Below are 13,525 nucleotides of genomic sequence, written 5' to 3' on the forward strand. Positions count from 1 at the left end.
GACTGGTGGAAGGGACACATCCCACTAGATCAGGCTGCCCAAGGCCCCAGTGTTGTCTTGAGGAATTGAAAGAGCATCTGGCCTTTGGTACTCTCATCCATCAGGATACACCTTCAGGAGCCATGCAGCTTCATGTACATTGACGAGATCTAGTGAGATGTGGCTTTTTGTTTCCTCAGGTGCACAGTGATATTAGGTTAGCATGCACACCACCAGATCTTTGTATGTGCAGCCACAGCATGGTGTCTGCTAGGACTTTGGTAAAACCCATCTGCTTCTGTGGTCTCTCTTTGAGGACCTGTTGTTGCAATGAGCAGCCTGGCTGAGATTTTCAAAGCAATTTAGGGATGTTAGTTGATCTGCTTCTATCTGTTGAATTATCAGTGCTTCCTCAGGTTGGTGAAAAACTTAGACATAATCTTCTATTAACTAGTTAAGGTTAAAAAAAGAATTCTTGGAACTTAGCACCTTGGAAGTGCATTTGTAGAATCAGAAGGACCACAGTCTCTGTATAAAAAGAATTGATAATTACCTTTTTAGGGCTCTATTTTGGTGTTGCGCAATATTTGTACATAAGAAATTCATGCTAGCAAAGTACCATTACTGACTGAAGTACCATTACTGATATTTATCAGTCTGGACATGATAGAAGACTCTCTGTCAAAAAAAACCCCAAAACTACTCAACTGAAAAAACTTCCAAAACCTCCTCTGGTTGTTGTGAAGTCTCCAGCAGCTGGATGAGCTGTGGTCTTGCCTCAGCAGGTGGCAGCCTTTCCCTGGAGTTGATCTTGGCATGAAGAGATTCTGGGAGTGGGAGGTGCTGGGATTCTTGATGAGCTAATAGAAAAAGCACGGGTGATGATTACTGCTGCCCTGTTGAAGGCTGCACGATTGATAGCATTCGATCTATTGTTCTGGCTGAGTTCCTACCTAAGAATTTGTATTTTGTCTACCTAAAATGGCTTGAGCAGTTTTGGTTGGAGATTGCAGGTTTCTCTAAGTTGATGTGAAAGCTTTTGAGTGATACTGCTGTCTTAGGAACCTCCCTGATGGAACAATTTTGTAGAATCACATTAAAGTTGGAGCTTTTCTTTGCAGTTTTCTATTGAGTTCTTCAAACCTTCAGTGTAAAATTTTATAAAGGCATTAAAAATGATAGTATGATCTCAGAGAATTATTTCTAAATCGTCTTTTCCATAGCCTCTTTTAGCTTTTTCTGTAATAATTTGTGATGTTTTTCTGTAACTTGTGTGATGTAAATACGTCTGTGAAGTAGAAGGAACTGGCTTCAAAATAGCTTCTATCTGAACTGCAAAAGTCATCCATTTGATTCTTGTTGTGGAGAGAGCTCAAGCATAAGAATCTCATACAGTAGATGGCCAGAAAATTATTTTCTATATGTGGCTGGCTGAATTCCTCTCAGAAGTTTGATTTTAATATTGCTGGGTGCTGCTAATGATCTGCTATGTTGCTTAGAGTGAACAGATGTTAAAAATGCATTGAAATTTCGAGTTTAACATTTTCCCACAGACTGTTAGGAATTAAAATAAATATAATAAAATGTAGCCCACAGACTATTACAAATTTAAAAAAAAAAAACCTGACATTTCAGCAAAAGAGTGGATTACATAGGTGTGCAGGCAATAGCAGGGGAAGACCTGTGCCTGAGACCTGCAGTCCTGTTCCTCTCGCATCTGGTGCTAATTTTGTGCAGGTTATGTAAAACATGAGTTTTTCTGAAGGCTTATTTTCAAGTTCTAATCTTTTTCAAATGTGGCACGTTTTATGAGGGAAAGATTCTAGACATGAAAATTCAGTGTGGTTTTTTTGCATTTGTATGTGTGTATACAAACCAACATTTGGTTATTAAGGTGGACATAGTTTTAAATGTGATGGAGATCAACAGATTTAAAGATTTTATAAGGTTAGTGCATCAAAATATAAGGACATAGTAGCAGTGGAAAAAGCATACAAGCCTTCTTATTGTAATTTTCTCAATCAATGTCTCTAGGGCAGCTTGTTGGCAGCCAGGAGATGGAGAGGCTCCATCATACTCAGTCAGTGAAGACTGCCTGTATTTGAACATCTTTGTTCCTGCCACCACTGTAAGTTGAATTTTTTTGCAGCAAAGCACTGTGTCTTTTCTAAGTACTAATTGGCATGAATGACTGTTTTCATGTGGTATTCACAAAGCCCTGCAAGGTTAAATTAGGCACTCTGCTGTTTTCTCTGGTGCAGGACTATTCCCTATAGGTCTTCAGGGAGCCTGTTTTGGTAACAGGGGGCAGCAGCAAATTAAAAAGCTAGAAATAGAGAGACAAAGAAGGAAAGCACACACAAGAGGAAGAAAGAGAAATTAAGGACAGAAATGACAGTGTCGCTGAAATGGGACTGTTTGTCCAGGAGACAATAATGCATTACAACATGTCATATCAACACCTACCACCTGTTGAGTGGCAGCAGATGAGACTTTTTTCACCTTTGTCTTTATTGTTCCTTTGTTGCCATCCGTGGGAGCTGTTGAGGAATGACAGTTGCAAGAAATAGTGGTTTTGTGCCCTACCCACAGAGCATAAAAGTAGATGTTTCTAAGATCACTGGGCCAATAGTACAATCTGAGAAAGTGTCATTTGAAAGTTCTTGAATTTCTTATTCTAAACAGCTGTAAGATAAAGCTTTAAGTTACAGCCAAGCTTAGATGGCTGGCCAGACCCCTAGGGGGCTGGGTGTAAAGATGCTAAATAACATGTTAATCCTGTCAAGGAGTGGGCCCAGAGCACAGGGAGAGTCTTTCCACAGTACTGGTGATTTTCGGAAAGGAATGGGGGGGTTATGATAGAAATTTATGAGTCTGTCATAATGCATGCCTGGAAAAAGCTGATCTAACTATCTGAGAGCAGCACACAGAGTCCCTTGCAGGTCCTTTTAATCACCAGAAAGACCAGCAGTCTGTTTTTTCCCTGCAGCATCAGACTGTCACTTTGCCTTGAGAGCAGTCACTGCTGATTGAAAACATCGGGTCACTGTCCCAGGCAGTTTGCCATCTCACCCTAAGTTCTGCTTTCAAGATAGCTTATTTGCAAGCATTGTATTTCTACCATCTGATAAACCAAACTGGCCTGTCTTTTCACCTTAGCAGCACCAAGAACTGAATCCATCCTGCCCTTTGTAAGGTAGAAGTAGGTCCAGTCGAGTCAATCAGTTTCACATGCATAAGTCTATCCCAAGAGAGAACCAAAACTTCTGGTTTTGCAGAAGTAGATGAGAGCAGAAGACATGACATTTTCGCCTCCCTCCCTTTTTTTTTGCAATCTCTATTTTTTACTCACATACAGAGAGTTATATTTATATATATTTAGCCCACGGAAACTTAAATGAGCTAGTAAATACTGAATACAAAAATCTCCTGGACAGCAGCAGATGCAGAAGTCATTCAGGAGTATTTTGAGCCTGAAAAAGAGCATGGTGTGGGGACTTCTGTTTGCCACTGAAGGACTCTTTACATGTCAAGCAGTGAAGAAGGTGAATGACATCACCTCATTTTGCTTCCATAGCTACGGGTACCACATAACTCTCCAAATAAAACTGGCACCTCTGAGAGATTTTTTTTTCCACCTGTAACTATTGCTATCTATCACATTAGCAAAGCAAAGTTGTATTTCAACTTGATTTGTAAAGGGTTCCAATGAAAGATCAAGAGTTGAAACTCTTCACTAAATAAGAACAGAAAGCATACCCTCTCTCCTTTTCTCCCATCCCCTGCATGTTTTATTTCCATCCTTATTGAATCAGCCCTGTTGCAATCAATTCTTTACAGAGCAGTATTGTACAACAGTTAAAGCACTTGAGGTTGTCTGGCTTAAATCTATCCCTGTCAAATATCTCATTAAATGCTTTACAGAAGGATGGTGAAGATAGTTCTGAATATTGTAAAACCTTTCAGACTTCTAGCTGACTTGCAGCTCCCTGTTGGATGCTGAACTTCTCTCCTCCTTAAGGGTTTGCATATGGGACTTAAGACCCTACAGTTGTGAGACCAAGGCAGAGCTACTGGGCTTCTTTTGACAGCTCCTTTGCCTCACAGATTTACTTGCTGTGATGCACTGATTTTGAGAGCAAGGCTTGCATGTAATTTACTTGTATTCAAGATAGATTACTCAGCAACTAATGTATAGTTAAAAATTAATTGTCCACCAAATATATGGATAGATAGATTTGTGATATGAAATACCTCATATTGTGAGGCATAGTTCAATTATAACATGAAAATATTTGTGCTATGCTCTTAAAATGTCTAACAAGAAATAGAAAGGCCATTATGTTAAAGAGCCTTCATCTCAAATGCCTGACTCAATGGGCTCTGATATTGAAATCCTTTGGGAATAAACCCCAGATTATTTTTCATGATAGTTTACCTTCACATAGGGGAGAGGGATCTGTGTGTGTTTGACGCAGACTAGAAATAAGAATGCTACATCGAGACGCTTAGTGCTAGGCATAGCCAGTTCCAGTCCTAAATCTTCCCCTGGATTGCTCAATAGCTGTTGCAGCAGGCTTTGGTTTGCTGTTTTTATGTCCCATCTTTGCCTTTCTTAAACTTTTCATCACTAGAGCGTTGACTAAAGTTGCTGAGCATGAGTTGTAACACAACTTACAGGGCAGTTGGAGGTCACAGTGAATGCAGGCTATGGACATGTGGAAAATGCTTGGTTTGAACACCAGGCTTAATCTTGCTGAATTAAGGGGACAGAGCAGGCTCAACATTACATTTAATATTGTCTTAGCTGACAAGGCTCAGTGTTGTATTTTGGAATTATTTTCTATATGAATACAGATTTGTTCAGTTTTTTTTTTTTTCTTTGCCCCCATCTCTCTGTGCACTGTGTGTGGTGCAGAAAAGAGAACCAGGGACAAGGCACTGTGAATTAAGCAATTTCTATTCAGGGGCAAAAGTTTCTGAAAGAGCAGCATGTTTCAGTGTTTGCAGGTTTGGGGGTTTTCTTGGTTAGATCGTGGTGATTCTCCAGATAGATAAGTGAGGAGTGCACACTGTTAGGACAAACTACGGGCAGATGGCCGTGAGGGCAGTTTGTCTTCTGTCCTGTAATTTTGCAGGAGTCTGCAACCAACAATTCTCTGCTGCTTCTTCTGTACAGTTAGTTGCATTTTTGATGGGGACATCCTTTGCCAGAGCAGATGGCACTGTTGTGTTAAGCTAAACTCAATCCAGAAAATAACAGCAACAGAGCCCAATGCCCTCTAGCTGCAGGGAAAAACAAATCCCAGATGTACTTTGATGCTGATGCTGGGGCCACCAGCCCTTCTTTGAAAAACACTAGCAGCTGCCAAAGCAGAAAGCAGAACAGGTGGGTGTTCATGGCGTGCTGCTAAGCAGAAAAGAGAGGACTGTCAGTCAGGATAGTCCCAAAGCAGGCAATAGGGGTTGAAAGTGCTGAAAAATTCAGGGTACACTTTGAAAAAACATTTCTAGTATTGGAACAGTTTATTCTGGCAGATAGGAAAAAAAAAAGCAAAACCCCAAACCAGAATCCTCCATATATTTCACTGGTATTTCTTCTAATTGTCATCTTGACAGAGGTGTAATCTGCTGGAAAATACTGAAGACACCCAGGCAGCTCTGCTTTTGTGCTGCTTGTGTTACAGCAGCCTGGCTGCAGCCCTGCTGTGTGTGCAGAGAGGGTCCACACAGATGGGGTGGTGTTCTGGGAAAAAAAGAACCTCAGTTTCTGAGCAAAATTTAGTGGCTCTGCAAGAAGTATAGCATGGACAGCAGCCCATCATAGTCCTGCTGGGCTCTCTCAAAGGTAGACACTCTCTGTGCTTCATGAGAGGTGAGTCTCTCCCATGCAGTGACAATATTTTTCTTCAGGACCCCATGTAGCAGTGGCCTGAAGGAGCAATGAAGAGCTCTTGTCAAGTGAGATTTTTTGAGACTAAGCAATGTTTAAGAGCTGAAGACTAGAGAGTATGAAGCAACCCTACACAGCTATTGAGTTAGTCCTGCTCAAGATGAAGCAATCCAACAAGCCTTTTCCTTCTCCTTTTTCCCACTTGTTTGAACTTTTCCCACGTGTTTTTGTAAAGCAGACATTGCAGCAAAGACAAGCTCTCCACATGCTCAATGGCCATATTAGCAGGATGGGTCTGACTAGAGCTAACCTGGTAGAGTTGTTGGCTGGTAGGACACAGTGGTGGCATTAAGTGGTGGCATTCCATTGACAGGACTGGTTGGACTCGATGGCCCTGTGGTTCTTTTCCAACCTAGTGATTCTGTGATTCTGTGAAGTCATCTTTGTACTGGAAATAATGTGCTCTTTAATGACGGACAATTTAGCCCTAGTATTTCAGATAGATGGCCAGATCGATAACCCCTCATGATAGTCAGAGTTAGAGCGCTTTGAATGGCTTTGATAATGTTAGTGAGCAGGATGCTTGTGTTCTCATCAGTGACCTACAAGAGCAGTTTGCTGCAGGAATATAAACCTGATTGTTTTCATGACAGGTCAAAAACATGCCAGTGCTGCTTTTCTTCCACAATGGAGGGAGTTACAGTGCTGAGGTGGGAAAGACAACCATAGATGGATCATACATTGCTGCCATCAGTAACGCCATTGTTGTGACAGCAAACTACCGAGTTGGTGTTTTTGGCTTCCTTAGTACTGGTAAGTCATGGATTCCTAGAATAAACACATTCGCTGACTAAATTGCGTTCTGTAGTACTTCTGTTTCTAGTATCTATTTTTAAAGGTTAGTTACTTTTAAATTTAAGAAACTTGTATCTTTCACTGGCTTTGGGGAGAAAAATGGCAAAGGGTGGGGGTCTTGATCTAAAGAGAAAGAGGAGAGACTGGAGGCAAGGGACAAGGACAAACAAACCCCAAGCATCTATATCAAAGCACTGCCTAGACTTCTGTTTACAGATGAAATTGTGAATATTGGATTTTGCAGATGAACATGAAGATAGGTTAGGCATTAAAATTCCTGCTAATCTCAGTAGCCTGTCATTGTGAATGTGGTTTTCAACGTATCCAACTTCAGCTCTTCCATTTGTGATTTTTTGCTAATGCTTGATTGTACCCATGTTAAAATGGAGAAGAGGCAGAGAGAATAACTGCAGGTTAATGGTAAGAAGGATGTGAAAAAACAGAAAGTACAGTGCAAAGATAATTTTTTGGTTCCTCAGTAATTAAACCGGACTTCTCTGAAGGACTTGCCATGTTGAATTTGAATTCCGTTAGCCCCTCTTACTATCCTAGACATGACTGAAATTTGCATGTTCTCTACATTCCTTCCCCATATGCTATTGTAAAGGACACTTTTGTTCTCCTACTGCCTCCTAAGACAAATTGACATTAAAAATTATACAAATTCCCACTACATACAGGAATCTATGTTCTGCAAAGAGGCATGTACAAATTAAAATGCACATTCATGTCTCCCTGCTGATCCTTGGGATTATTTTTTTTTCATTCTGCTTTTTATTAGATTTGCCTGTTTAAGCAAGTAGGGGACACTTTTCTTTCTACCATCTTTCAGTTCTGTCTGGGCAGGGGAACTTAAGGTAGAGAACCATGGAGAGAAAATGCAACAACTGCAAGTGAATCTCTGGCTCCATCAGTCTGGTCACAATTCTTGCTTCCTCTAGTGCACATTTTAGTAACTTTATAAACTTTAAGAGGTCATACTTGCCATCCTTGCAAATACCAGACCTATGTACTTTTCCTAATTATTCTTTTGAGTATTTACTGACAGTGACACTGGGTGGATTTTACCTAGATTAGTTTTATAGCTGTGGCTATTGGTTATTGTTTCCTTTCTCTGTTTTACTGTTTTATTCAAAGCTCACTCCTAGTAAAGACTGCTTTTCATTCAGTAACAAGAAAGCTAGCACTACGAACTCCTTAATCATTTAGATAAGAAGCTGGTAACAGGTATATCTGGGGAAAGAGGTACTGCTTTACGTGCAAACCGGATACTTATGAAAGTGGTATCGTAGCTTAATTTTAGTTAGAGCCAAGTGCAGCCTGGATACGTGCTGTGTGAGCTTCCATTACGCAGCACTGCCCACACATTACCCACTAACCTCCTTCAGCCCTGTGAATCTCACCAAGGTTTCTTCCTAAGTGGAAACTGCTAGCTGGGCTGAATATTGTATAGCAATATCTATGTGATGGTCCATAATTTAGAGATTAGGAAAATTCTCCAGCCTGTTTTTCATAGGGATATGCACTCATATCCCCAAATGTCAATGTACGAGTTGAATGTACCGAATTAGAATTTCTGCACATCTTCAGATGAGGGTGGTACATTACAGATAGGGAGTGTTCAGGGACATTCTTCTCTGTACTGTAGAGCTATGGTCAAGGAAAAGCGCAGTCTTTCCTGGCCTCTTCCCCTGTGGGATATCCTTGCTGATCATTAGGGACATCCTATTCCTCCAGAGGGAACTGCACCAAGTAGGAAAAGCTCTTTGCCAGAGTTCTTGGAGCAAGCTAAGCCTCACAGTCATGGAGAGCCCTAAACATTCATTCAGTGCCACACTTGTGTCACCTCTATATTCCTTTAGTCCATTTTGGGGTGACAACCTGTATGTCTGTACCATGTTTTTTCAGTCATATCTATTCTGGTGAGTAATGCACTTACTGCAAGATCTATTCTTTGGCCCTCCACCTCTGACTCTTTCTGTATATGACCAGTAGCTGCTAGAGATTTTCAATGGAGGTTATCAAACTGAGTCAAATACAGCATTTTTCTCAAGACTCAAATGATATTTCAGCATCATTTCCACCCTTACAGAAGGCTTTGGACAAATCCTGGTGCTTTGGAATTTTTGCCATCAGTTTCAAAGGGGGTAGGAGCTTACCCTTAGGATTGTGGGAACATAAGCAACAGGACTGTTGGAAGGATCTGAATTTACAAAGAAGGGTTATGATCTTGTGAGCAATATCAGTTTCATTGTCCAGCTGGAGTGAAGTACTGAATCCTCTAAAGCTGAGTTGTTATAAATTGCAAAACTAGAAATGAAGATGTTAAATGGAGATTTTAGGGGAGGAAGGGAAGTGAAAACCGTAGATTTCCTTTTTTTGTTAGTTTTGCAGTTGTTTTGGCCCCTCATTGGCTGGGCTTTTACAAACATTCAAAGATCTGTTTTTCTAAGAATATTGGATATTTAGTTTGATTTGTTATCATCCATTAATGTTGCAAATAGTGATGCACATTCTTACTAGTGCCTTCACCTCTTTCTTTGCACCCAGAAAAGTTAAGATGAGTGATATGGATGGAAGAGTATGGAGAAAACATTTATGTTTCTAGGCCTGGTTCTTTTAAGAGTCCATGAAGTCATGTCAAACCGGATGATTTTCATGCCTAGATTTAGCACTACTGTTATTCTCCAGTTTAGTAATTAAAGAAGGGCATAAGTTTGTCATTGTTTACTTCCTTCTGGACACCGCTTTCTTTTCATTCTCCTGTGGTCCTCAGGAATATGATCTTTCCCTGCAAAAAGACAGCTTTAGAGATTTATATCCAGACCTATCACTCAAGCAGTGGAAAAGATTGCTGGCAAGCATGTTTCTTTTGGTCGAACTACTGTGACTGTCCATACATATATCTGTTCACCAGCCATGTGCATTTCACAACTTGGCTGTGGTTTTTGCCAGGGCAGAAGGAACTGGTTATATTTCCCTCCTCAGTCTTGTTGTTTAATATACTGTTAGCAATGCACACGGTGTGGGAAAAACTTTTACATGGATTTCACTTCCTCTGGGAGGTCTCAAGAGGCAGGAAGCAAGCAATTGAAATGAGATTTCCTTTTTAACAGCATAAAGTGGGTTTGCTGCTGAATTGAGAATCCTGGGAAGTGGTTATGGTTTGCAGAAAAAAACAAAAGAAAACTCTAAAAACTAGAGAAGAGATGTTTTGGGTATTTTTTCTCCATTACTTCACTGTTGCGTCTTGGCCTGACCGTCTGAAATGATGGAAAGTAATAGCTTCTGGGATAGGTGGAAAGCAGTAGCTTCTGGGACAATTTACTTCTTGCCTGACCTACTGAAAGGGCACTAGTAGTGATGGCTGTTGTGATGTGGGGATCTGTGAGATTTGCAAGGCTGTAAATAATTTGGTCTTCTCTATATTCTTTTCTGCTGCTTAAATCAGTCTCTGATATCTCAGTAATTCATTACAGCAGGCATGTTGATGTCTACTACAAGATGGATGCTTTAAATTCCTCTTTGCCTGAGACATAGCTACCTGTCCACAAAGGCGCAGCTTTTTATTCCGCAGTCTCTTCCTTTTAATTCTCTAGTTTCTAAACCTATCCATTAAAATTGTACTTTTTGGTCTTGGCAATAGAAGAAACAAATAGTTTCAACTCTGTTTATATCCATGGATTTTCTGTCTTTTTAGTTGTTGGCTGGGTGTATTTTTTTCTTCACCCTAGTTTTGAATATGGTGTATTTGAAAGTGTTAAAAATAAATAGCTCCTTGTGAATTAAAAATAACTAGACAGAGAATAATTATTTTCTATTCCTTTGTTAGATGCTGTGTAGGAACTACTTATTTCTGCATTGGTTGAAGTAAAATTAAGCTTGCCTAGGGGCTTATGTAATTAGATGATTTCAGCATTAGTTTCCTGTTAATCAAAGTATCAGTTTACCAGTGGCTGGTGTTGAAAATAAAGTCTTTTAAGCGGTGAATGATAAGCATAGGAGTATATGGTTTATTACTTTTCTTTTGATTCTGTGAGAACAGAAATGTGAATACATATAACTCCGATCTCTAATTTAGACGTAGTCCAGTCTCAAAGGATACATATTGTGGTATTATAATTTCTAAAATAATATCTGTACCTGTTTAATGAAATGCAAGATGATGTGACTTAAAAATTGTTGGTCAGACTAGTAAGTGTAAAAGGTGTCTAGGAAGCAGAAAGATGCAATTAGATGTACTCCAGGGAAACAGCCAATTGAATTTGGCAAACATACTGATTATTATTTACTTTTAATTAATCTAAAGATCAGATTACTTCTTTAGAAAAATAATCTCATGTCCTCAGTTTATGGATACTTGAGCCTGGATTCATGTCTCCTGCCACGAGGTGTCCAAATGAAGCTTGAAGTTGGAGTGCTATTTTTGTATGATAAGGAAAGGCAATTAGGCACCTCCAAGAATGCAGTGGGAAGAACCGTTAATTATATTAACTTTCTATGAGCTGTCATTTCTTGTATTTTTATTAACATGCTCTTGCCTTATTATGAAATACACTAACACTCTGTTATGGGGCTTGGATAAAAAATTCCTGTGAAATGGTATCTAGAGAAAAGGATGTTCAACTGTTTTTAAAAGTGCTGAAAATTAAACAGAATAAAGTTTAGTTACTCTTAGCCGCATCCTATCCCAAATACGTGTGCTGAATATCTTCTTGCAGATAGAGACCACAGAGTCCTCTGCTCTGGTTTGCATCACACTGATAATATGAAACTTCTAGATGTTTGTGTCGGGAAATCTTACAAAATATCTGATAGTTTCAGAAGCTTGGTGAATAAGCATACATAGTAACTATATTAGCTTTTTTTAATTCTTGAAGCGTTAAAAACCGAAATTAAGTCTGTTGTTATAGTGAAGACCTTGGAAAAGATCACTTCAGGCTTTTAAGCTCCAGCATCGGTTTTGTCAAGGTTCAGATGCAAGAGCTGCTAAAAATATAACAATGTCTTTTTTTTCAGGTTTATGTCTTTTCAGACCCATTTCTTTAATTTCCACAACAGGTTCTCCTGAGGTGAGTGGAAATGCTGGCCTTTTGGATCAGCTGGCAGCTTTGAAGTGGGTGCAGCAGAACATTGCTAGCTTTGGAGGAGATCCAAGCCAGGTTTCTTTGGGAGCCGACCGTGGGGGGGCAGATGTTACCAGCATTCACCTGCTCACAGAGACAGTGGATATGGGCCTCTTCAGGAGGGTGTTGTTGATGGTAAGTCCTATTCCTGCCACTTCAGCTTCATTGTGAAAGGCTGCTGTTACAGTGATGATGTTGCAGTGCGTGGGTGCTGGTTTTATTTCATCTGTACATTGGCAAGACTAATAGGGCTGTTGTTGCTGCTGTTATTTTTTATCTCACCTGTGACTGCCATCTCCAGGAGCTAGGTGCTTCACAAGGATGTACAAGACATGCAGTTTGGTGATTGATTTAGTCATAGTAAGAATCTGGGTTTCGTCATTGTGGGTTTTGTGTCTTATATAAATAGCCTTTTTTCATAACTCAGAGGTACAACAAGTTAGTTTCCATTCCATAAATACTATTGTTGATCAGCAGGTTTTAGACTCCAAAACTGATGAGCAAAACACCCATATGTTTAAAGCATCCAATCTTTTCATCTGATCTCATGACTGATTTCATTTAAAAGAGAAAGCAAGTTTCAGAGAGTCAGTCAAAAATCCCTTTACATATGTGCTTTTTTTACTGTCAGCTTGGACTGTTTTCACATTCACCCCAAGTGATCTGTATTTTTGCAGCCCTTCTCATGCTGAATCTCAGGACTTTGAGATCATCTTTGTCAGCATCGATACTATGGTTAATCTTTAAAGCCTCAAATGAGAGCAGTGTGCTCTGAAATGAGGCTTAATCTTCAGTGGAGGTTTATATATCTGGCAGAAACAGAACTTGAACAAAATGATCTCTCTGCAAGCAATGTTCAGTTTGAAATGTGAGCAGAGCAACAGAATTCTTGGTCCAGAAAACCAAAGGCCAAGTTAAATAAAGTCTTGCCTTGAAAATAATGGCATCTCTACTTCTCCAATTTTTTTCAGTGTGTCCTTGCTCCAGGAAACATAACTTGCCTTTTGCATCCCCATGTCTCAATAAGATTATTTTAATTGTATCACTCTAGTGGTGAAAAGAAGGGAAGTTGTTCAAAATTGCTGTTCAGTAGTTGGATATTTTTGTGTCATTTTCAGATAATTCCTCACACAGTTCCCAGATTTTTACAAGTCTCTTGGCATAGTGGCTAATTTGCTAGTTGACCCAGAGTCCTTTTCTCTTGGAATACAGTTCTATTCTACTCTTTCTCTGAAGTAACCAACCCTTTACCTAAATGTCTTATGATGTGTCTCTGTGACGGCTGTAACAAGGTACAGAGCAATTTAGCAGTTGAGCAACTGATGAAAGGGAAATGCAAGGACCTCTTTGCTGATTATTATTGCTGGAGTGTTGTTCCACATTACATTTTTTCTGCTATAAAATAAGTTTTGAACTCCTACAGTAGAACACTGAATAATAGAAAACAGCAGCAAGTGCAATGAGCAGGCATGTGTATCAATTCTTCCCACTAATACTGTGTTTATAACAATTCTCTTCCTGGGAATTGTGCAGACCACTATCTTGGCAAAACCAGGATCTCCACTTGTTTCAAACTAATGTTAAGTATTTAACCTTACAGTGTCACGGTGGATTTAGTTTTCTTGTGAAACACACTGCTAAAATAAAAAGCAAGAAGTAATGACAGCAGCTT

At 39.7% G+C, this 13,525-nt stretch overlaps 1 protein-coding gene across 1 annotated transcript in view; it reads left to right on the forward strand.

The window, feature by feature from the left end:
* Positions 1-13,525, forward strand: part of TG (thyroglobulin) — a 160,568-nt gene that overhangs the window by 82,827 nt on the left and 64,216 nt on the right. Inside the window, exons 39-41 of the mRNA XM_069853184.1 lie at positions 2,014-2,107; positions 6,526-6,685; positions 11,789-11,988. Coding sequence (XP_069709285.1) covers positions 2,014-2,107; positions 6,526-6,685; positions 11,789-11,988 — 454 coding nt within the window. The remainder of the gene's footprint in view (positions 1-2,013; positions 2,108-6,525; positions 6,686-11,788; positions 11,989-13,525) is intronic.

The sequence above is a fragment of the Phaenicophaeus curvirostris genome, chromosome 3, assembly GCF_032191515.1.
Source record: "Phaenicophaeus curvirostris isolate KB17595 chromosome 3, BPBGC_Pcur_1.0, whole genome shotgun sequence".
NCBI lineage: Eukaryota > Metazoa > Chordata > Aves > Cuculiformes > Cuculidae > Phaenicophaeus > Phaenicophaeus curvirostris.